The following is a 23,328-nucleotide window of genomic DNA, read 5'->3' as shown; positions in this document are numbered from 1 at the left end:
TTTCACCTCAACAGAAGTAATGAACGAGGCTGCCTTAGGAAGGAAAGAATACTGTCCTTAGAGGTCTGCAAGCAGTGCCTAGAAGACCATCTAGGAACTCAATTCTAGCCCTAGGTAGGAAACTGGAGAGATGTCCTCCAAACCTCTTTTATGTCTATAACTTCACAAAACATTGGAGTGGGTTAATGGGTTTTAAGCTACCACTACAAATAAAGAAATGAAAAATAAAGAAGCCGACCTTCACCCCTGTGGTGCCTATAGTCAGCAGTACAATCTGAAATCAAGAGAACTTCCTCTCGTGTGTCAGAAAACATGGTTCAGAGTATCAAGACTATTAAGAGATGTTCCCTGAAAGAAATAGGACCACTTGTCATAGTCCTTGTTACTGTTTTTAATGTACAGAAGTAGAGAGATTCTTAAAGAAGCATGTTGGTTTTCTAAAAAATATTACCTTAATCTTGATGAATGTACTGGCTGCGGAGGTTGGTGAGATTTAAAGGTGAAACTGTTCTTATAACGATTAAATACTTATTTCATAAAAACATTTTAAGCTGCATTGAGAGTGATTTAAAAATTCACCAGAATAGCAATGTTTAGGATCAATGCATAAAACATTGATTGTCAGTTGATAACGTTTTTGTATATTTTATGGTATGGCAAAGAGATGACGAGGGGCATGTAAAATGTGATATTATCCTGCAAATATTTTTCCTTATTTAGCTGATTTAATTACATCAGACAATTATACTTTATAATGTATTTTAATGCAAATAAATATAAAATTGTATCTTAAGACTTTTTTAAGAAAATACATTTTTTTATTTTGAAAATTGATACCTACCTCAGTTTCAGATTTCATAAGCTTATCTTCATAAAATATTTGATAATTTTTAACCTATTGCACATCATGTAAGAAGGGATCAGTGCATTTATTATTGAAATATGACCATAGATTTACCTATGGCCATTTAGTTCCAACACATTTTGGAGGATAAAATATTTTCTTACAGTAAGTTCTTAATGTGTCTGGAAGGCTTTGGTTTGTTTCCTTTGTTTTCTGTTAAAGCGTATATACCTACAAACTAAATTTATTCAGGCCTGAAACACCCAAGTGAATTGAAAACTCAAGGTTTAATTTCCTTCTCTTTTCCTTTTTTGCCTGTCTGCAAAATAGTGAAGAGGTAAAAGGGAGCAGATTCCATTTTCAAAAACATTATAAGGTGGCTGTTTTCATTGCTTTAGAATTTTGCTGGAAGAGAATTGACTTTTGCTTTGAGGCCTTTGTTTCTGTTGCTGTAAGTCTTCCCTTTGCTTGCTCCCAGCAATGCCACAGCTATTAAAGGAAGCTAGTGTGCAATTTCTATAACATATATTTTCCATTTAGGTGCGGAACTGTAGAATAATAGCAAACTTCCATCATCAGTGTGTGTGTGTGTGTGTGTGTTTTGTCATTGGGTCAGCCATTAATATTTATCACTTTATAGTTATGCATAATTAATACATGTCTTCTAATTGATACCTAAAAAGTAATTAGCTATAAAATCCTAATGGAAATTTCCAAACTGGAGATGTTTATAAAAATGTTTACCTATATTTTCTGTTGCAGTTACTTTTTGGAAAATAAATTTCACATAGAAATCTAGTATAACCCCTCCAGGAATTTCATGTTCATTTCAACTTCAGAAGGAAGCAAACTAGACATGGCAGTAGAAAACACAAAAAGGTTTTATAGGTGAACTTAGTTAATTTTGTTACTTAGTGTTGGCTAATTTCAAAGTACAGTCAAAAGGAGTTATTACACTATGATGGGTTTTTTTGCTACATTTATGAGGTTGACCTGCCTTTCTAAATTAAACTTACCAACAAGTAAAAGTTAAACATTAATCCTAGTGAGAATATTAGTTTATATATATTTTAAGATGAGAAATAGAAGGGGGAGATTCTATATTGCTAAAACCACTGATGGTTTTTTATATGTAAAATCACATTAAAAGTCTGCTCTGCTTTGTGGGAATTACTTTTAGGAGCAGATTGTGTTTGACTTTTTCTTGTGAGATTGCAGTTACGGGTGGGTGGAGGAGGGGGAGAGAGTAACCAAAGAATTTATACGCATATATGTACAACCCAAGGACATGACAATGGTGGGGAGAGGGACTGGGGAGGGGGATGGGACGGGGTGGAATGGGTCATTGGGGAGAAAAGGGGACATCTGTAATATTTTTAAAAAAATAAAATTTAAAAAAAATTTAAAAAATATATTAAATTCTATTAATTCTTATGCTTACAGATGCTCATTTCAAAGAACTTCCAACTCTTCTCCACTGTGCAGCAAAATTTGGCTTAAAGAACTTGGCCATTCATTTGCTTCAATGTTCAGGAGCCACCTGGGCATCTCAGATGGAAAATTTGGAAGGTTCAGATCCAGCACATATTGCTGAGCGGCATGGTCACAAAGAACTCAAGAAAATCTTTGACGACTTCTCAGTAAGTTTCCACCCCATTTTATCTCTAAAGCTCTTTTTATAAAATGAGTGTGTGTGTCTGTGTGTGCTCACACACACAATGCTTTTTTGAAAATGATGCTACTGAGTAGCTAGGTGGTAGTTTCTCTGTCCTGAGTCATTCATTGTCTTAAAAAACATTTTGCAAGATTAGTCAACTTATTTTAGTTTTGCCATAAACCAGCTCTGATTCCACACTCCCATCCCTACATGCCTTTTTTGAAATTTATCTGGTTTGTCCGGTTTCCATATAGCCTGTTCGATATTGGAGAAGAGATAGTGAGAAGGAAATAAAAATCTATTATCATTTTTCTTTTGTTCAAAAGTCTAAATAAGACGTTATTAGGTACAAAGTTCATATAAACACTCACTTTGTCTCTCTCTTCAGTTGTATCTTTCTAGTTTCTACACCCTTGGCCTATTCTCTCATATTCTGTGCTTCCTACCCCTACTAATACACATACAATAAAAAAGAGAAGGGAGTATTTATTTCCCCAATTAGAGTCCACGAGGACAAAGAAATCATGATATAAAATAAATATGGTAAAAAAAAAATTTTAAAGGCATTATTAGGCACATAAATTGAGATCAATAATTATTAGGTTAAGGGAATACATTTTGATAATCATTCAAAAAGCCTACCCCATAAAAAGTTAATTTATGTTGCTTAAATTTGTTTCTGATCTATGATTCCTTTTCTCTCTTTGTTAAGTCCCAGTTCCTTATTATGCAGGTTGAAGCCCCAAATTTCAGAACACTCTTGGATATTTTTGTGAGAATGCAACCAAGGGAAGATTTTGAAGGAAGGGATACCACCTTAGTATATAAAACACACGTGTGCTCCCATAATCAACTTTAGAAAAGCAATAATTTTCTGTTTGTAACAGAAGTATGCACGTTTTGCTCAAAAAAAGTGAATTGGATTTCTGATGGCTCTTAGGAAAATGTTATAGGACAATGGTTCTGTTGGTGAATTTGTCAAAATTTGCATTCTCATAAAATAAATAACTTTATTGCCCATGAATGTTTAATATAAAACATTGAAAGCTTTAAGTAGCCTCTGATCATTATAGCATTTATTCTGATTATTAGATTAAGTCAGTATGATATTAGGCTTCTAGAAATCACTGGTATTTGTGATTTCTGGAGAACAAAATGACAACTAATGTAACTCCCCCCCCCTTTTAAAAATTAGCAAAAAAAATAGTTATCAGAAAAGCATGTATATCATTCACTATATGGGATTGTAATAGAATATATTTGTCCTATATTTAAAATAAATACCGGACATGAAGTTTTATAACAAAATTATTAAACTACTGGATTGATTTTATTCTATGTCCTTCAAGTATGGAATAAACATTATTTTTATTCCTGGAAAGAATTTAGATGGTGTTTCTTATATATCTGATGAGTGCATTCATTTTAGTAATTAGCCACTGTATGTTGTCATTGGCCAGTGCAACATAGAAACGTGGCATCTGTCTCAGGTAAGCCCATGACTCAATTCAGCCTTGTGTACTGTTAATTCAGTACATCCCAATTCTCTCCAACCTTATTCTCAAATTTTTAACCACTGGTGGACTTCAGTTAAATTCCCCTAAGTCTTTAGTACCCAGGGTTACTTTCTAAGATAAACCCTGATTTTCAAAGAACAATGCTCCCACTTGTTTCTCCAGGGAGTACTCAGCTTTTAACAGACACAGCCCCACACAAACTACACATGCTTCATAAATAATATAATACTATATAATAATGACAATAGATATGGCAGTAAATACGAGTGAAGGGTTGGATGAATGTGAAAAATTCTTTCTCTCTCTCACATCCTTTAGGTATTTGTACCTCTGCTCCTGCAATACTAACACTAACATAATTTGGTTACTATCATTGTCTTTAAGTGACTGTTCACTCTTTTAATGGTTGTGTTCAGTTTTGCAGAGTTATGCTTGATAATTATTCTATGAAATTTGTTAAATGATTTTATTTTTTCCATCTCTTTGTAAGCTCTTTACATTTTGCCAAAATGTTTGTAGTAGACATTATAATTATAGGTAAGATAGATCAGTTATCTTGTGAGTGTTCTCCTGTCAGCAAGAAAGTAACTATAGTTACTGCAAGGGACAGCAGATTTATAAGGTCCTTTCATGGCTATGGATACTTTAGGGTACAGTAATTTGCAAGCTACCAAAGGCCTTTGGCTAATGTGTGGTTAAGGGAGTGAGAACATATGTAGTAGGTTGTAACACACAAGGAAAGATGTGTTTCCTATTGATTTATTCTTCTAACTACTTTCTAATTATCAATTTTATTTCATATAAATCCAAAAGTCGTACCTTAGTAGTGAAATTATGTGATATAATCACATGTTAAAATTTTATATTATAAATTATGGTAGCTTTGTCTTTTTAAGAACATACCTAAAGCTGGTAGAGAAAAAAATATGCAATCTCATTAGGCTGTTAAGATATGTTACTGTTTTTTTAATAGTATTTACATACCTTTAATGTTATAATCACATTCTGATAAATCTAAGATTGTCACATATACATTCAAATTTTCCATGAACTATTGTTTCAGAATTATTGAAAGGATTAGATGCTCTTTCATGTTTGAGGTTTACAATCCACCAATGAACCTTACTTCTGTACTGAAGAAATGTACATTTTTAAATTCAAACATATTTTGCCCCCAGCTGACTTACTGATTTGCTCAGTTCTTCCTAATCCCCCATCAGTGAAACAGTGTTCATTTTAGGTTCTCACAGGGAGTTATAATACAGTGAATTTGGTCATTATTGAATGAAGTGGGTAGAAGGAAAAAGCCTCATGAATTTTAAAAACAGAGAAAAAAAAGAGAACCATTAGCATGCAATCATAAACCAACAAGTGCCCTCTATATCTTAGTGTTAGCTATGTGGAGGAGGGAGAGGAGCAAAAGAAGGAGCCTCAAATCATATTTCCTTATGACCTTTTTCCTTTGAGAGGCTAATAATTTGTACACAATCTATGAACACAGCCTCTTCATTATTAATGAGTTAATTTTCATGTTTTGATAAAGTTTTCTAATTAACACCTACACTTCTTTCATGTTTTCAGTATTGCTAATGATAATAATACCATATATTTCTATAATCCATAAGGTCTTTCAAATAAACTACTCAGTTTTCAGTTTCTGACAATGTCTCCTGGGAGCATTAATGTGAAAGGTGGCTAGACAAAGAGCAAAAGCTTTGGTGTTTAAATCCACAATTGGATGTGAACCACAATTTGCTTAACAGAATTCTTGAGGAAATCGCAGAGTATTGTAAATAACAAATAGAAATATTAAAAATTAATTCATTCCTATAAAAGCAAATATTTTCAATCAAAGATACCTGAAATATTGAAAATAAACTGAAAATTGGCCACAGATTAAGAGATACTTTGTGATTTAAGATAAAGCATACAGCAAAAATTAGAATATGTTTTAAGCAAAATAATAGGTGATATTTTCTTGTATTATCTTAAGCATGTCATTTCATACATCTCCATCAGTTCAGAAGATTTAAAATGATTACATTAATGTATAAAAAGGAAGGAAAATATATGCTTCTCTGTTGGGTCCCTATAGAATTGCAGAAACACCCAATGTTTATTTAAATTAGGAACAATATCCAGATGGTGTCTTCTTTCTTCTACCATAGTGGTCACTCATGTAGTTTGGTGTGTATGTTAATAAGATCTTAGTCATAAATAATCTACAGTTGAATTCAAGAAATAAAAAATCATTCTCCCATGTACTTTCTCTAGCTGGCTTCTGACTGGAAATCTTTCTATTGCTCAGGTTGGTGATGGGAATCCTGTGACATTTTGCTCTCATTGACTTAACTAGACACTCTGTTTGCCCCTGTGGACAGTGGGCTGGTGTGTGTGTGTGTGTGTGTGTGTGTGTGTGAGAGAGAGAGAGAGAGAGAGAGAGAGAGAGAGAGAGAGAGAGAGGGAGAGAGAGAGGGAGAGAGAGGTTGAGAGAGAGAGATTATGTTACCCTCTAGTGTGTCTGACTGGCAGACAATAACCATGATCTTTTTCAAGTAAATGGTAAAGGGTTTGGAATGAAGGTGCAGAGGGATAGATGTTGAAGCATTTAGAGTATCCCTAATGTAAAGCAGTGATTGACTGACTGGTGTAGAGAATCAATCACTCAGAAGACAGGTTTTATGGGTTTAGGCCAGTGAACATTCACTCTTATTGGCCCTTTATTTCTGTCATCCTTAAGATTGCTCGTTTGGTTTTTTTATATAGTTTTGTTCTCTAGTAGACTGTTCATTTCATTTAGTATATATTAGTGTACTTATTGAGTGTGAGTGGTGGCATATCCTTCTTTGCCTATGTACTTTTTGTTTGTTATAAGTCTAGAGGCTGATCAGGTGTAATGGTTCTCTTCCCTCCCCCTTCAAGCACACCAGAGGTGCTCAGCATGTATTTACTCACTGATGGGGCAGAAGGCAAGCTTCAAAATTAAGGACTTATTTGGTCTCACTTGCGTAATAATATTATTAAACAGACCCAATGTTTTAAATAAAATAATTGCTCATATCCTCTATATATTCAATATTTTTTAAAAACATAGTTTTAGAGAATTCATAGGCAAACAGCCAAACTGCTGTCTTCAGCATGTATTTTTAATAGGCCAGCCTACAATGAATTTTAGAAGACTGGCCTTTGTTCAATATTGATGTTCTGTGAGAATTGAAGAAACTGAAACAAGTCACATAACTGCACGCATTACAAATTCATGTCTCAGTTAAGCTTTTGGAGCTACTTAGCAATCTCTTTCTAAAATCCCATTAAATGCACCATAGTGGCTATTACAGAATTTTACTTTTCTCCAAGTCCTCAAACTCAGTTTTGATGCCCTAACTCTACAGTTCTAAATATCCTGTTAACTCCCTTAACTCCCGTCTATTCTTTGTCAAATTGTCCATTTTCCTCTACTTAGAGGCCTTGAGATTCAAACAGGTCTGGATTTGAATCCTAACTTCCTCAAATACCAAGTTTTTTTCTTTGGGCAACCTTTGTTTTCTGTTTCAGTTTCTTTATTTGAAAATTGGAAAAATAATTTCTTACAGGGTGTTTTTAGGCCTTGATGAAATAAATGTGAAAACATTAAATATATAGCAGATCCATTAGAAACAGTTTGCATTTACCTTTTTTCTTTTGATTTTTTGTTGTTCATACCAATTACAGAACCCACCATCAATCAGACCCACTCTTTCGTTTACATCATTAATCTCTGCCATTAAACTGACTCTTCTCTGAACAAATAGAAAACATAAGCACGCACATACACACACATTCCCAACATCTCTGCTTTCTCTTCAATCTTGTTTTCAATGGCAAAATTAACTAAAAGAATGGTCTACACCAGCTGCCTCCTCATTTCACTCATTTCTTGCCTCCTAATAATCAAAGGTTTAGCCCACTACTAAAGCTTCTATGTTAAAGTCCATGAATAATCTACCATATATCAGACCTATTGGATTCCTCTCACATGTCCTTTGGCTCAAGCTTTGGCAATGGTTTTCTTGACCCTACCCCATTCCTAAATCTCCATTGGCCCCTTGTGACTTCCTTGTCTTACTCCATCAGCTAAGATTCTTTCTACACAGTCTTCTCTTGTGATTGATAGCTAAATCGTTGTCCTTAATCTGGACCTTTCTTCTGATTTAAGACTCTGGTTTCAGTTTGCAAGCTAAAAATGTCCACATGGATATATTACAGCATCTAGATCTCAATATACCCAAATATCTTTTTGCCTCATCACAGTTAATGGCATAATCACCTGCTTATTGACTTAGCATAGCCCATGGACAGGAGCAATAGTGTGGTGAAGGCCTGGGGAAGGGGGCAAAGGGGGGTAATGAGGGGGACATCTTTAATACTATCGACAATAAAAAAACTTGAAAGTCATTTTCAATTCTATTAAGATAGTCACAAATGTCATTTATGGAGACTAATTATGTGCAAACCCTCTTGTTAACACTCTAATCCCATTATCTCATTTAAGTCTCCAACATGCATATGAGTTTACCCGTTCTCATTTTTCATATGAGGAAATAGACCTGTAGAGATGAAGTAATTTGCCCAAAGTCACTCAGTTAAAAATATGTCCAACTAAACTTTGAACCCAATTTTATAACCTCCCTCTCCTTCAAACAACTCCCATCCAGACCATCAATTCGGTCACCATATCTCAACAGCTATACTTAACTATAATCTGTTGTATCTGTTCCCTCTTTTTTATTCTTTTATTCTCTCTGTGGTTCCCTTGGTTTATATATCATTTTCTCTCTTTTGGTCTGCTTCCCTGAAAGGGCCTCCTAATAGGCCTTCCTCCCAATCTTTGGGCATCAAGCCATCCCATATCAGGCTGCCTACCAAGGACCCACCATAGCATAGCCCAGCCCACCATTTCAGCCTCATCTTTAACTGCACACCTCAGTCACCAAAGTCCATTTGTCCTTTCTTCATTACCTTATTTTAGACTATTACCTTGACCTAGAACTCCCTTCCTCCTAACTAAAATATTCTGATCTCTTAACCATGCCTAAATCTCAGTTAAAACTCCCATCTACTCCAGGAAACTTTCAAAGAAAGAAGCTATAGGTGTGTATCTCAATTGCACACCCCTAATCTCTATTGCAAATTTTAGCATAATCTAGATATATTGTGAGAGAGAAGCTAAGAGCATGTGCTCTGGAGCCATCTGCCTGGGTCTAAACATTTGCTCTGTTATTTTCTAGCCACATACCCTTGAATAAGTCAGTTGCTCTTTCTATGCTTCAGTTTTATCAACTGTACAATGGAGATAAATATGACACCTTTTTTCATAGCATAGTTATGGTTATTAAATATAAATACATGTAAAAAATGTACAACAACCTGACAAATAATGAACACTCAATAAATGTTAAGTATTATTAGGTATTGTTATTCTGTTATTCCTCTTGGATGACACTTTTGTAGAACTACGTGTAGTTTAAAGTAAATACTGGTGAATGTTTTTTATTTTTATTTATTTATTGTAGGGTTTTTTTCCTGTCTCTCCAATAGATTATGAGTTTCGTGAAGGCAAGGTCTGTTTTATCTAATTTACCAGAATATCTCCAGTACCTAACATAGTTTTTGGCAAATACTATGGGTTCATTCGCTACTTATGTGTTGAAATGAATCAATCATCCAATCAGTGTTGATTTTGTCAACTTCTCAGTTCCTGGAGGCAAGTACCGTGCTCTGTTTATTCCATATTTTCCATAGCACCTAGCATGATGTCTTCCAGTTTGTAGATAAGGAATGTTGAATAATAACAATAGCAAAGACTCTTTTCCTAAGAAAATATTTGTAAAAGCATTATTTAGGTAAGTTCAACCAAGATCATGTCAGCTATGAGCAAAGAGTCAGGAGGCTGTGGCTAGAAATAACTGGCAAAGATTTATTCAAGGGTTTTGAGATATGAAAATCAGATCCACAACCAAGCAATGTCCAGTGTGTTCCAAATAAGGAAAAAGAGCTGGGAATTTTTATACTAAAAATACTTCTTTAGGTAGAATCAGTCCTGCATTTTAAGCCTCTGGATTGGTCCAAGATGGTAAGTGGTCTGGATAATGGATGTTGGGTGGTTCTTCCCGGGTTATCTATAGGGTATATACACAGGGTTTCCCCAAAAATGTAGACATACTTTGAATAATTATAAAGGCAGTATTTATTAACATACATTTCATTTTCAAAATTTGATAGAATCAGCTGTTAAAGTATGTGTACATTTTGGGGGGACACCCTGTATATATCCAGGAACTGATGCACAACTGAAAAGCTCAAAGGTAAATTCTCAGGCTAAAGTAAGACTAGAATCACTTCCTCCTGCTTCATTCTTCTTGATTTTAGGAATTTAGCAGTTTGACTATCATGACTCATTTTATTTCTTTACCCTCTCTTCAACCAGAAACCAATGTTACTTTCCTGTAGTTGTTTAAGCAAAGTGACTCTGGAAAAGTAAAATTCAGACAGATAAACGCTAAAAAAGTAAAAATAAAAGAATTCAAGTAGTTTCCAGGAACTTACCATTAGTGAAAGAGACATTTAAAGCTGTTCATTATCACAGCAGAAGTACAAGTGGCTTTGATCTTGGCAAACAGTCTGGTGTTTTAGTGTCAATACATACATTTAATCTTTTTGAGACTCTCTGAAAATCCTCCACAAACAACTTTTTTCTTATCTGTAAAACATTATCTATTGCATTTTCCCATCATTTATCTAAATATGTAGAGCTATTTTGTGATTTTATTTTAATATCTTCTTGCTAAAATTTATTTTCTTAGAGATAGAATATCTAGATTTTCCAGTTTTCTAATTTGTAAAATATTTGTTCTGGCAATATTAGACATTAACATAGCAAGGAAATGATAAAGTATGTGCTTGTTATTTTATTGCAAATGGCAAGAGATGAAAAGAGATTATATACTTCTGTTGTCAATATAAGAGAAGTAAGCAGTTTCATTTCATATGTTATTGTCCATTTAATAAATTATGTAGCCAGTGACCAATATTGAGCATGAGAATGCTGTTTATTGCATTTTCTGACTAATAAGCATAGTTACTATGAATAATTTAAATAAATAATTTCAAAAAGAGGAATTATAAGTACCATAGATTTTGAAGAACATTCACATGGAAATACACAGCTATGAAAATATCCAAGATCAGAATGGAGGTTGTTTTGACTTTCCTGACGGTGAACATTTGCCAAGAAATTATGAATTGGCTGTTCACATTAAGTCTTCTGATTTAAGATCTTGAAATTAGTGGTATTGTTCCTATAATATTACTTGAAAAGCATCTCAATCTTTATCCAGATCAAGTGCATTATTTTTGTTTCATGTAGATCTGACTCAAGAAAGAAAAAGAGAAATCAAACTAGCCTTTGTTGAGTGCTTCTCTGTCAAACATTGTTCTTTGTGATTTCACATCACATCCTTACGCTAATCTGTGTGAATTGGGTATTTTTACTATTTTGCAGATCAGAACTTCAGAAGCTACCATTTGCTTGGGGTTATGCACTAATCTAGCAGAGCTGTATTTCTCAGCTAAGCCCAACTATTTTCCATTTAATGCTTTTTAAACTACTGCCTTTCTCTGTCTTCCTTCAAATTGTATACCATTAAAGTATTATCTTTCATTATTCAACTTCAGTATTTATATTCTGGTAATACACAAATATTTCTATAACTCTGTTGAGTCTTATATGAAAAAATGTATTATTGTAAGCATTGGAGCCCAGAAACCAAAGAGGAGGCAAAGCTGCCTCTACATGTATTAAAGGGCTAAAATTAAATTGGGAAATACATTTAAATTGGGATTTTAAATTATTTCCTACTATTTTGAATTTTAAAAGTGACCTGTGGAAACAAATATAGAAGACTTTTTTCCCACCTCAAAAACAATTATATAACAAGGAAATGAATATTTTATCCTGTATTATAGCATCGAGTAGTTAGTTAAATGAAAATGATGTCCAATGGAACAGCATGTAGTCATTTTTGTTTGGAGTGAGACTTGCCTGTAAAAAAAAAAAAAAACAGTTCTGGGATTTGTAGAGAAGCACATGAATTTAACTCCTGATTATAATTGCATTTTCATTTAATGGGAAAATAATATTTTTATGTAAAAGGAAAATATGTGCAATAATTTATCTCCTTAAATTATGAATGCTTAAATCTGAAGCCCCTCGGTGGCAGTGTACTCAATGAGCAAAGTACCTCAGGCAAAAGAAAGTCTCGTTGGTGCAGAACTTGTTCATGACAAAGCAATAGCTAGTGACTCAGCAGCTAATGAAATAGATGAACATAAAAATGTTCAAAACATCTTCGCAAATATTAAAAGATCCGGAAATGGATTGCAATCACATGAAATTTTTCTAAAGAAGAAGATAAAGCATGAGCAGAATTTTAAATAAAAGCATTTAATGGAAAAACATTAAGGATGCATCTGGGTGAAAGGAATGGAATGTGCAGTTGTGGGGAGAAAGCTGAGAGAGCAAATGTAAGCTCTGACTTGGACCAGAAAACCTAGTCATCTTATGTAATTTTTTATAAGATATTATCCTTTGACTTGCTTACAGTAGTCAACAGGAAAAACCATGTACCTATTTTGTAAAAAAGCTTTAACATCTAAAATGGGATTTTAATAAAATATATGTCAAGAAATGTTGTTTTTAGAGCTCAAAAGAGTTCATTCACGCATGTATAATAGGTATTTAAAAATACAGGCAAGAGGATTTTTTTTTTTTTTTTACTAAAAACAAATGTGAAAAATGCAGTGAAATAAATCTAAATGCTTTTTATTCTTTTAATATTATTTTATAGAATAATTATCTCTTCTAAATGTTTGTCATTTTTTATTGCTTCAATGGAGAAAAAGATTAAACAAAATCAAAAGCAAAATATATATATATATATATATGATTGCCATTTATTGGTTGGTGTCTTTGGTTGTCTGCAGAATACCATAAAGTAAACCACCTTGTGAGAGAGAGAGTGAGAGAGAGAGAGGAAAGGAGAGAGAGAGAGAGAAACAACACTTGCCTTTTAAAGGAATCTCCATTATTATTACAGTCCAAATTATTATTGGTAAAAATAAAAGTAACATTTAAAAATAGAGTTGTTAACTTTTAGTAACTTGCATTTATTAATAATCAAAGCACTTGACATCTGTTAAAGATCTACTTTGCTTTCCTGTCATTTACTTATATAGGTACTTTTCTAAGAATTTAATGTGGTTCTTATCTCTTATTCAGTTCTTATTCTTTATGTATTCAACTTGAATATATAAACACGTTGTTGACATTTTAAGAACAACATGTATAATTATATATTCATTTTAATTTCTGAAAATAGACACAGATTTTATTTTCCTTTCTTAAAATGATTAAAATATGAATGCCACTTATAAGTTAACATCTACATTTTAAAGAGTTCAGTACATCAGAAATTTCTTATCGGTGAATTACTTTTCTATGCCAAGCTGAGGTTTTGCCCTTATAGAATTCAATCTGATTTTATAGAGATCCTGTCTACCTTTTTATAAATATAAGTCAGGGCATGAAATCTGAATAACCTGAATAAAGAATGCAGAAGACAAAATTCCATGGTAAGTATATGAATCTAAATTCCTACTTTCTTTTATTTAGCATTGGTATATGTGAAACCAACAGTGGCACAGAAATAAATTTCATATTTGGTACATTTCAATGAGAAAATGCATCTATTTACATTTTTCTTTCAATTTAAAAGTAATGCATGTTATTTCAGAATATTTTAAAAATACAGAGAAATATAAAAATTATTTATACCTCTTTAAATATTTTAATATGTTTCTTACATTGATCTTTGGAAATTTAAATGACTCAAAACCCATTAAGTAAGAGGCTCTCCGGTTTCAAGCATCCCTAGAAATTTTACACTAATAATTTCTCATGTTGTTTCTATAGCAGATGGTTCCATGCTCTGGCTTCTTTTTCATACTACAGGTTCTGGATGGTAGCATCTTTCTCTCATTCTTCCAGCTCCCAACAGTGCTGACCCTTTCCCTAGATCCACACACAGACACCATTCACAGAAGACCTCTGTGTGAGTAGCATATTTTACTAAAGGTTTAGGGCCATGGAGGTTTAGTTTCACTGGAGCAATGACCTTGGCACTAATCCTCACCAGTATTGATCAACCCCTTTGCCTCCCAACACTCCCCTAAAACAAGTCTTACTTGCCTTCTCTTGCAAATTCCCAAGAGGTTGGGCAGTGTGTGCAGTTTTTGTCAATTTATGTCCTTAAAATATTATTTTTCTTCTTCCAACAATTTATCAAGGAATTCAAAGAAAGTCTAAGAGGAATCCTGGTGTCAGCTGTTAAAAATATGTAGATTTGCTATGCATTACTTTTACAAATTTGCTATGCTGCAAAAATATTTTATATTATGTAGTTTTAATTTAAAATTACATTTGATTCATTTCTTTATTGTTACATATGCCTTGTAAACTTGATAACTTAATTTTAATAGAAGTGTAATATGAGGTAAATCATTTTGGGGATAACCCAAGCGGTTGCTGTTTAGACTTGTTTTCCGTCACCTCCTCAAAAGGGTCATCAGAGAGGAATCACTGAAAACTACGCTTGCATCTAAAAGGTGGCATGGTCCTACCTGAAAAGTCTAAGAGGATTTGAACCAGTTAGGGACCCAGATGATGCTAATCAAGAGCAAGGTAACAGATGTTGATGAATCAGGGTCACAAGAAAGGCCCCAAGATTGGGGACACGTGCTGAGTCAATAGAAGCAGGAAGTGGCTGAATTTCCTTCCCTGTGGACAGAACATTTCCCACATTTAAGTTCAGCAGCTCTGCCTTGGACTCTTACAATTCTCTCACTTTAAGGCTAGAAGGGGTTTCCCTTGATAAAAATTTCCTTTCCTAGTTAGGATTTAATACCCTTCTTATAAAACTGATATTTACTTCTAGGGAGTAATCTCGGACAGACTTGATGAGAGGAAAGAAATCGTAACATTTAAGAGCCCTAAACAGCAATACTTATTTAATCCCTTGGTGTGCCGCTTTGATAATGTTCGGGCCTAGACAAGCATTACCACAGACAAAGAGGAGAGGGATTCAATCTAATGTTTACTTGATACTGTTTCAATATGATATTTGGTTAAAAAGTGAAAAATCCAGTTAATTGATGGGTTGCTTGATACCAAAGTTTACTAGTTATTAATTAAATTTTGGTGTAAATATCTTAAGTTTTAGAAAATGGAAATACACAACAAATATTCTCTTTGTTTGATTTTAGAGCTTGCCTAAAATGTGCCCGTTGAGCTAAAAAAAATCAGACAAAAAGTGTATAGGGGGAAAACAAGAGGAAGAATGGAGGGACAAAGTGAGAGAGAAAAAAACAGACATTAGTAAAACAGAAGAAATGGGTGAGGCAGGTGTCTGTGGTATTTCTGCCCACCCAGTTATATGAAGAAAACTATTTTTAGTTAAGCATTTCTTTACACATTATCTCACAGGTTATATGTTTAATACAACATATAAGAGACAGCTTAATTAAAACTGGAGAAAATGTGATAGTGATTTTCCAAATTTAGTTTATCAACTGTGAATTACTAATTGAGAAAACAATGGTGAATAGAATGACCATTAGGAAAGGCATTTCTCCTGGTCACTAAACCCAGTGAACTGCTTAAAATAACCTCCCCCTGAAATGGTGTTAGTTTGGTTTAACAGAGCCAAGCAAAAACCCCATTTGTAATTCACTGTAGGAGCTATTCACAGATGTCACAGCTGCTGTTTTCTCCCTGGGTTGCTACCTAATAAATGATTCATATTTTCATAAAGTTCCTAGAAGAGCTAACAGTATCTGTACATTTTCTCTTTACAGATACTCATAATATAACCTAAAAAAAAAAAAAAAAAAAAGTTTTCCTGGGTTCTTATTCCTCCAACAGAAAGAACCAGAAGCAACAAAGTCAGGATAACACCCAGCAGTCTCCAGGACAGCATAACCACTGGGGGGTAAAGGGGCAGCTATCACTGGGAAAAGTATCTAAGAGGAGCAAAATATCTGAACAGTCCTTAAATGGGTTTTTTTCCCCAACTCAAGCACTTATACCTATTGTATTATCAGTTTTATGTCACCCTGGGTGAAATTAGCTCTAGTGAAACTACAACAAAGAAAAGATTTTGTAATACTGATGTAGTACATATTTTATGTTTCCAACTTCCGGAATCTACACAGTGTATTGTCTCCATGATTTAGGTTTTCTGCATCAGAAATGCTATTTTCTCATAAAAAAGGGTATACAGACATTTCTCACAATAGAGGTAATCTGTCATCTTTCTTATTCCACAGTCTGTTTTCTCCTTTACTTCAAAATTGTTGTGAAGTAAATTTTTTACCCCAATTTTATAATCAATATTTAAAACTTATTGTTAAAACAATTGTTTCAAGAATTAATGGCTTTTTAAATAAACCTTAGAGGACACTTTGTCCTCATAATAGCTGAACTCAGAGAAGTAATGCCTTATCGATAGTTCCAGGCAGAGGAAAATCTCAGCGTTGGAGGAGATGTCATAATTTCATTCCTAAATAAGATTTATCTTGCAATATTTCTTTGAATATCTATTCATCTTCACTTTTTGAAAAATATTTTTTATGCCCATGGTAATCCCCTCAGTCTACAATTTCAGCTCATCTCCTGCTGTCCTAATCTCAGAGTATATAGAAAACAGTTGGGGTGGCAAATTCAGTCACAGCAAATGTATATTTAAGAATTTATAATATCTCTGCTCTAACCTTCATTGTTCCAAATGCCATAGCTTCTTGGAATGCAGCCATGGTATATGAGAACAAGCAAGAGTATTATTTTGATTACCCATTGGCTTAGTAAGTGGTGACTTTAATGCTTATTAAGTTAAAATTAATTCACTACCCATAGGTGACAAGGCAATTCATGAAAGTAATAGAGGGAAACCATATATATTTGCTTATACTTCCTATCCAACAGAGATCATTAATATATCAACATTTTTTTCAAGATTGAAACAGCATCTAATTCTAAAAGGATAATTCGTTCTCTTTAATATATTTGCTTCAGATACAGGCAGTGCACAGTTTTCTTACAAGGGTTACACCCCTGCATAGGTTGTCTAAATTGTTTCTAGTTCCTTGAAGTGATAAGCTTTAATAATCTTTAGACTTCTGATTTCTCAGAAACCTTCCAAACTTGAGTTCCTTTGTTTTTCGCTGGCTTCTTTCAAACCAATTAGCTTGTGTAGAACACAGTAGTCTAGAGCTGTCACTTACAAGCCTGTTGGTCAAAAGGAAATGCAGTTTCACTGAGTACAAAATTAATCACAAATGTTAATTAGAGCAATCGGTATTGACACCACAGCTTTAGAAAGTGGACCTCATGAAATAAATACAATGGCATTGTGCTTTCAGAATGAAAGTATGCAAGGGCAAATTAATTAAAATTTCAGTGGAAAAGTATGTCTTAGGAATTCTCTATTAATTGGCTCTGAATTTCAGTCATTCTTGATGCTTTAGGATAGAAAAGGGTGTGTAATCTAATCCAATGTAGACAGACTATGTACTTTTCTATTGGTAGTGTGATGTAGAATCTACTTTAAGTTTATATAGAGGCCTCTCCATGGACAGATTATATATGAGAAAAGTGTATAATATATATGTATATATATGGAATTTTCATTAAATAGCATAGCTCTGAGCAAGCAACGTGATTTTTTTTCACCTCTCCTTATGTAGGAACACTTTCCTTGTGATATATATGAATGTGAGAAATTAAGGATTCTGTCTGACTTATTTTACCTCCAAAAACATAGCATAACAGGAAAATAGATGGAATCAGTTGCAGGCTGAATTCTGGATTTGTTTTAAATAATTAACTCTTATTTGAGCCAGAAAATCAGTAGCCTCTCCTATTTTAATTTAACAAATCCATTTATTGATTACCCCAACAAATATTTTTTGGGTACCTATTAGATGCCAGGTATTATTCTAAACACTGGATTTTAAAACAGACTAAAACTCCTGCCACTTTGGAACTCAGACTCAAAGGATAAAAAGACAGACTATAAACAAATAAAAAAATAAAACATATAATATGTCAATGGACATTAGTTTTTAAGGCCAAGAAGATGTGTGGTGGTGTGTGGAAGGAGTTGGGGGCAGTTTCGAAATGAGTAGTTTGAGAAGCCTCACTGAGAAGGCAGCCTTTCTGTAACAACCTGAAAGCTATGAAATCTATGCAGATATCTGGGGGGAAACTGCTCCAATGAGAGAAAACAGCACAGCAAATGCAAAGGCCCTGAGGTGCATGTGCCTGGCATGTCCTAAAAAGAACAAGCTGGCCCATGTTACTGAAGCAGGGTGAATGAGAGAGAAAGAGAATAAGAATTGATGGGGTCAGAAAGGTAAAAAAGGCCAGAAATATGTAGGGCCTTATACACAGTGGTGAGGATTTTGGAGAAAGAAAGCCGTTAGAAAATTCTGAGTAGAGACATATTCTGATCTAATGCTCTGGCTGCCCTTTTGACAACAGACTGTACAGGACAAGGACAGGAGGAATGGGAAGTGAGTGGAGACTATTCCAATAATCCAGAGGATAGATGATAAAATGATAACAGCTTAGACTTGGATAACAGAGGCAGAGGTAGGGGGAAACAGTTATATTTGAAATATGTTGGTATTTTACAGGAGAGCTAACAGATTGGTTCTTTGGTGGTGAGATGTAAAATACAAGTGAGTAGTTCCTGATGTCCCTGAGGATTGTGGTAGGAGCAGTGGAAGAAATCAGCTGCTGTGTATTGAGGTGAGGGATTGTATGAAGAAAGGGTTGGCTGGAGAAGGTCAGTAGCCTGGCTTTGGACATGTTACATTTGAAATCACTAGTAGATATTCCAAAGTTAAGAAGTTGAAGTGATGGGGAAGATCAACAGGGAAGACCGAGAATGAGCGAGCAGCCTTTGGAGTAAGGAGAGGTATCAAAGTCTATTGACCTGGAAGCCAAGTGAAAAAATTCGCAGAGGAAGAGTGGTCGACTGTTTCAGAGCTCTGCCAGGCTAGCTGAGCGAGGGACGAGAGAATCGACTTTTCATGCAGCGAAGTGGCCACCACGGGCAGTTCATCTGAAGCGTGCTGAGGGGACGGGTGTAAGGGATGAGACGAACCTTGACGTGATTAGAGAAGGTCAAGTCAGAAAAGGAGGCGTGGAACTGGGGAATAATGAGTGTAGAGCAGGGAAAAGGTATCATAGCTGGTAGGTAACATGGGGTCAATAGAGGTGTTTTTCATTTTTTAAAGACTGAGGAAATTACATGATTGTAAGTTAATGGAGATAGATGTAAGACCGATAGAGAAAAATTAATGGTTCCAATAAAGTGAAAAAGCATTGGCCACTTTTGTATCTGTTTAACCAGACAAGAAAGACACTGATATGAATAATATGCATGTATGTATATTTATTTATATGTGTATATTTATTTTTTCCTTAAAAATAATCATAATAAACCGTCTTTCCAAATATTGAAAAGATGGGACAGAGAGTCACTGGGAGAAGAGAGATTAAGATACAATTTTCTAATGAAGCATTAGCTTCATGATACTTTGGGAACAATTCCGATGAATATTTTACTCTAAATTAGTTTGTCCCAAATATGTCTTATTAGCTGGTTGCGCAAAAAAGAGCCAAGCATGGTTCTATATTAGACACATTTCCTGACAAGGGTTAGTATTTCCTAATGAAAATCTTCTAGGGAGGAGACACACATGCAGCCTCCAGCTTGTATGAGTGATTTGGAGGGTGAACTGTCAGGGTGAAAATCAGAGCAGTTTCATCTGTCAGACATAAATGTCCACGCACACTGACAGCTCTTAATCGCAAAGGCTTGATGTGAGCCTATGGCTGAGACTTCAGCCAAAGCAAGCACATTTCTCTCTTTATTAGTGTTTAATTTGTTTTTCTCAGTACTGAGGAGTCCACTTAGTCAGATCTGGCTTTCACTAAAACATCAGTAAGCCAATTAATCCATTTCCTTAATGAGAACTCTCTATTACAGGAATGGGCAACTGCATAGACTTATATTAAATCTGTCAATCTTGCATTTGGTGGGAGAAGGCCAATTATCCGAGCAATCTGGCTCATTACAGCAGTGTTGGAATGCGGTGCTGAACAAGCCTGCAGCTTGCTTGCAATAATACTGTAGGAGTGGGGAGGGCCTCAAGTTAATTGTTTGTTGAAAACCTATTATATAATAGGCTGAGCTAGAAGCTTCATGTACATTCCCTTATTCCATGTTCTCCACTCATCTGTAAGGAACTGCTTACATTTTAAATTTTGAAAACTGAGGCTCATGTGTTAGAGATTTAGCAAACTGGAGCTAGAATCTTCATCAAATGGCTTTTTAAACGGGTGACTAGTATAAAAGTATTAAGAACCTACCAACTTTAGGGCTCTATGAATTTTATAATGATTTGAATGATTATTTAGCATAAACTATAACAGTGGAGGAGAAAGGAAATGAATTTTATGTCAGCACAAAGGGACCCAGAATGATCTAAATTTAATAAATACTCATTGAGTGAACCAAGGCCTCACCTCCAATCTTCTTATGTGTCCTTTCCTTGATGTTCCAACCTCTTGTCCATATAATGCTCCTAAAGAGAATGTCAACCTCATCACTATATTCCTATTATCATAATCATTCCGAAATATTTATTGAACACTCATTGTATACCTTATGTCACAGGATTGTTAGGGAACAAAGAGAAAACTCTATAATTTTATTTCTTCTTGAAATCTACTTCATTAAATATCAGAATGTTGTAAGTTTCAAATTGTGTACATAAAGGGCCTTTGGAATTTGTAAAAGCCTTTCATATAGACTTTAGCAATGTTTTTAGCATTACTTTTCTAAAGGAACTTTTTATGGTTTCAGAGTAGTTGTCCAATTGTAATTCAATTTTCTTAAATATTTATATATTAGATATTTTAGTAAATTGTAGTACATCAGAGAGTGGAGTGCTGCCTTTTTTTGACACAACTATCACCACCATCATCACCATCGAGCACAGTCTGAACAGCTTCTGAAAGTAAAATCAAAGTTGAAATTGCAGCTGATGTTATAATACGTGTCATTCATTAAATGGCTCTTTCTTAGTTTAATGAAATGTCTCTCCCCTGTGTCAGTAACATTTTTACATTTATGAAGGAAGAAACAAGGTAAGGCCACCCATTCTTCCAGGAAATATATACACATACTAAACAGAGATAGAACATAGAGAAGGGTTTCTGTTCAAAGAGAGTTAAGTCATCTCTCAAAGATAAGAAGAAAAAAATAGATTTAGTGGATGGGCAAAAATTACAGGATAAGACTAAATTAAAAGCTATGTAATGAGAATAATTATCAAAATGTATCTGGTAAAGGTGTTTATATAAAGTTTTCTAATATTAGTCCTTTTTCTGTGGTTTTAAAATTGCCTATGCCCTGGCCTGGTGGCTCAGTTAGTTGGAGCATCATCTCGGGCACCCAAAGGTTGCAGGTTCAATTCCCAGTTAGGGCACATCCTTAGGTTTCAGGTTCAATCCCTGGTCAGGCACGTATAGGAGATGACCGATCGATGTTTCTCTCTCATGTGCCCTTTCACTCTCTCTCTCTCCAATCAATAAATATATCTTTGGGTGAGGATTTTAAAAATGGCCTATAATGCAGAGATCCTATAATATCATTTGGAGAATGTGCACTGAAAAATATTCTTGCCTGCAGCATTTATGGTGTGAATTATTTACGCTGCGAACTCTGATCCCTTTCAAATGCAAACATGAGTTCTCTATGTACTAATCTCATGAATAATTGGCAAGTGGCTATTGTGAAATTTATCAAAAACAATGGTCCATGGTAGAGATAGAGGTTTAGAAAGTGATATTATTTGGAGAAACTTTTGGAAACAAAATTTAGATTTTTATTTGTGTAGGAGTAACAGGTAGCATATTTAACGATTAGAGGAGAATCAGGTTAAAAAAAAAAAAGAGTTAAGCATCAGAGCACTCACTGGAAGTAATTTCTTTTTCAGAGAAAACAGGTTTGTGAAAGAAGCATATTAAAGAGGTGCAAAGTTTGCACGGCTTGTAGCATCAGCACCTTTGGCCTAATACGAAAGATTGTTATTCTGCACCCTAATAAGAAAGGCGAGTGTTTCCCAGGACAGCTGTTGTCACTGCTGTGTTGCAATCTCTTCACAAGTATATCATCCAGTTTTGATCCATATGTATTTTAAAACATAATTTAGCATATATAATGTTATAGTGATAACTGTCAAAGAGAATAAGCCAGGTAGCACAATGCAATATAGAGATAAAAACAACTTATTGCAAAAAAAAAGAGTAAGGAAGTAACATCAGGTGTGTAACAATGGAAGGTCAAATAATTACTGAAAAAAGTGATAGTTCTGCCTCACAAGTTTAGTGGAAAGCTGGTCAGGACAAGAAACAGTTCTACTCAGACCTCGTGATGCTTCTGAAAGGTTATCAAATGGATAGAGTCATGACTGTGGACACTCATAAACTCTGTGAGACGCTGGTATTCAGCAGTCAGGATTCTCCTGTCGTTATTGCTGGCTTGTTTAAAGTGACTCGAGCCTTTTCATTCATTCTACTTTGCTGCCAAAAAAGCTGGTGTCTGAAAAATGTGTCTCACTGCAACCACATAAACATTGTGAACCCTGCCTTAGGGCCAGAATTACACCAGCAAGCTGTCCAGTGTAAATGTGAAGCCAAGAGGCAAAGGCAGAGCCATGTGCACAGGGATGGGATCTCTTATTGCTAGAAGGAAGGCCAAGCATGTGTGAGCATTAGTTCTGATGAATCTTTGAGAGTGAATTATAAAAACCTTCATTAGCAGCATTAAGAGTATGCTAAACCTTTTGAAACAGCTTTGCATTGAAGGAAGGAGACTGTGAACTTGTTTACAGTGGGTTTTTCAATGTATCTCTACCCAGTGGTAACTAGAGAAGTGAACTGAGTTGGGTATGTGATAGGCTAAGAGGCTTTTACAATAAAAAAGAGACAGTTGGGAGGAGTGAAGGGGAAATGATTTGAGGGCTAAAATCTTTGAATGAGAAACTCGTGATCTCCTTAATGGAAATGAAAGAAAGTTATGAGCAGTGAGAGCCTCCATCCCAAGTGAATCCCATAAGCCAGAGCAACTCCTTTGTTTTAGGTT

General features: G+C 34.6%; 1 protein-coding gene across 1 annotated transcript in view; it reads left to right on the top strand.

Moving 5' to 3' along the window:
* Positions 1-23,328, top strand: part of BANK1 (B cell scaffold protein with ankyrin repeats 1) — a 249,140-nt gene that overhangs the window by 77,623 nt on the left and 148,189 nt on the right. The window contains exon 6 of the mRNA XM_087816091.1: positions 2,288-2,484. Coding sequence (XP_087672217.1) covers positions 2,288-2,484 — 197 coding nt within the window. The remainder of the gene's footprint in view (positions 1-2,287; positions 2,485-23,328) is intronic.

Source organism: Miniopterus natalensis, chromosome 1 (genome assembly GCF_054644295.1).
Source record: "Miniopterus natalensis isolate mMinNat1 chromosome 1, mMinNat1.hap1, whole genome shotgun sequence".
Classification (NCBI taxonomy): Eukaryota; Metazoa; Chordata; class Mammalia; order Chiroptera; family Miniopteridae; genus Miniopterus; species Miniopterus natalensis.
The sequence above is the reverse complement of the archived record's forward strand: the minus strand, read 5'-3'. Positions and strand labels throughout refer to the sequence as shown.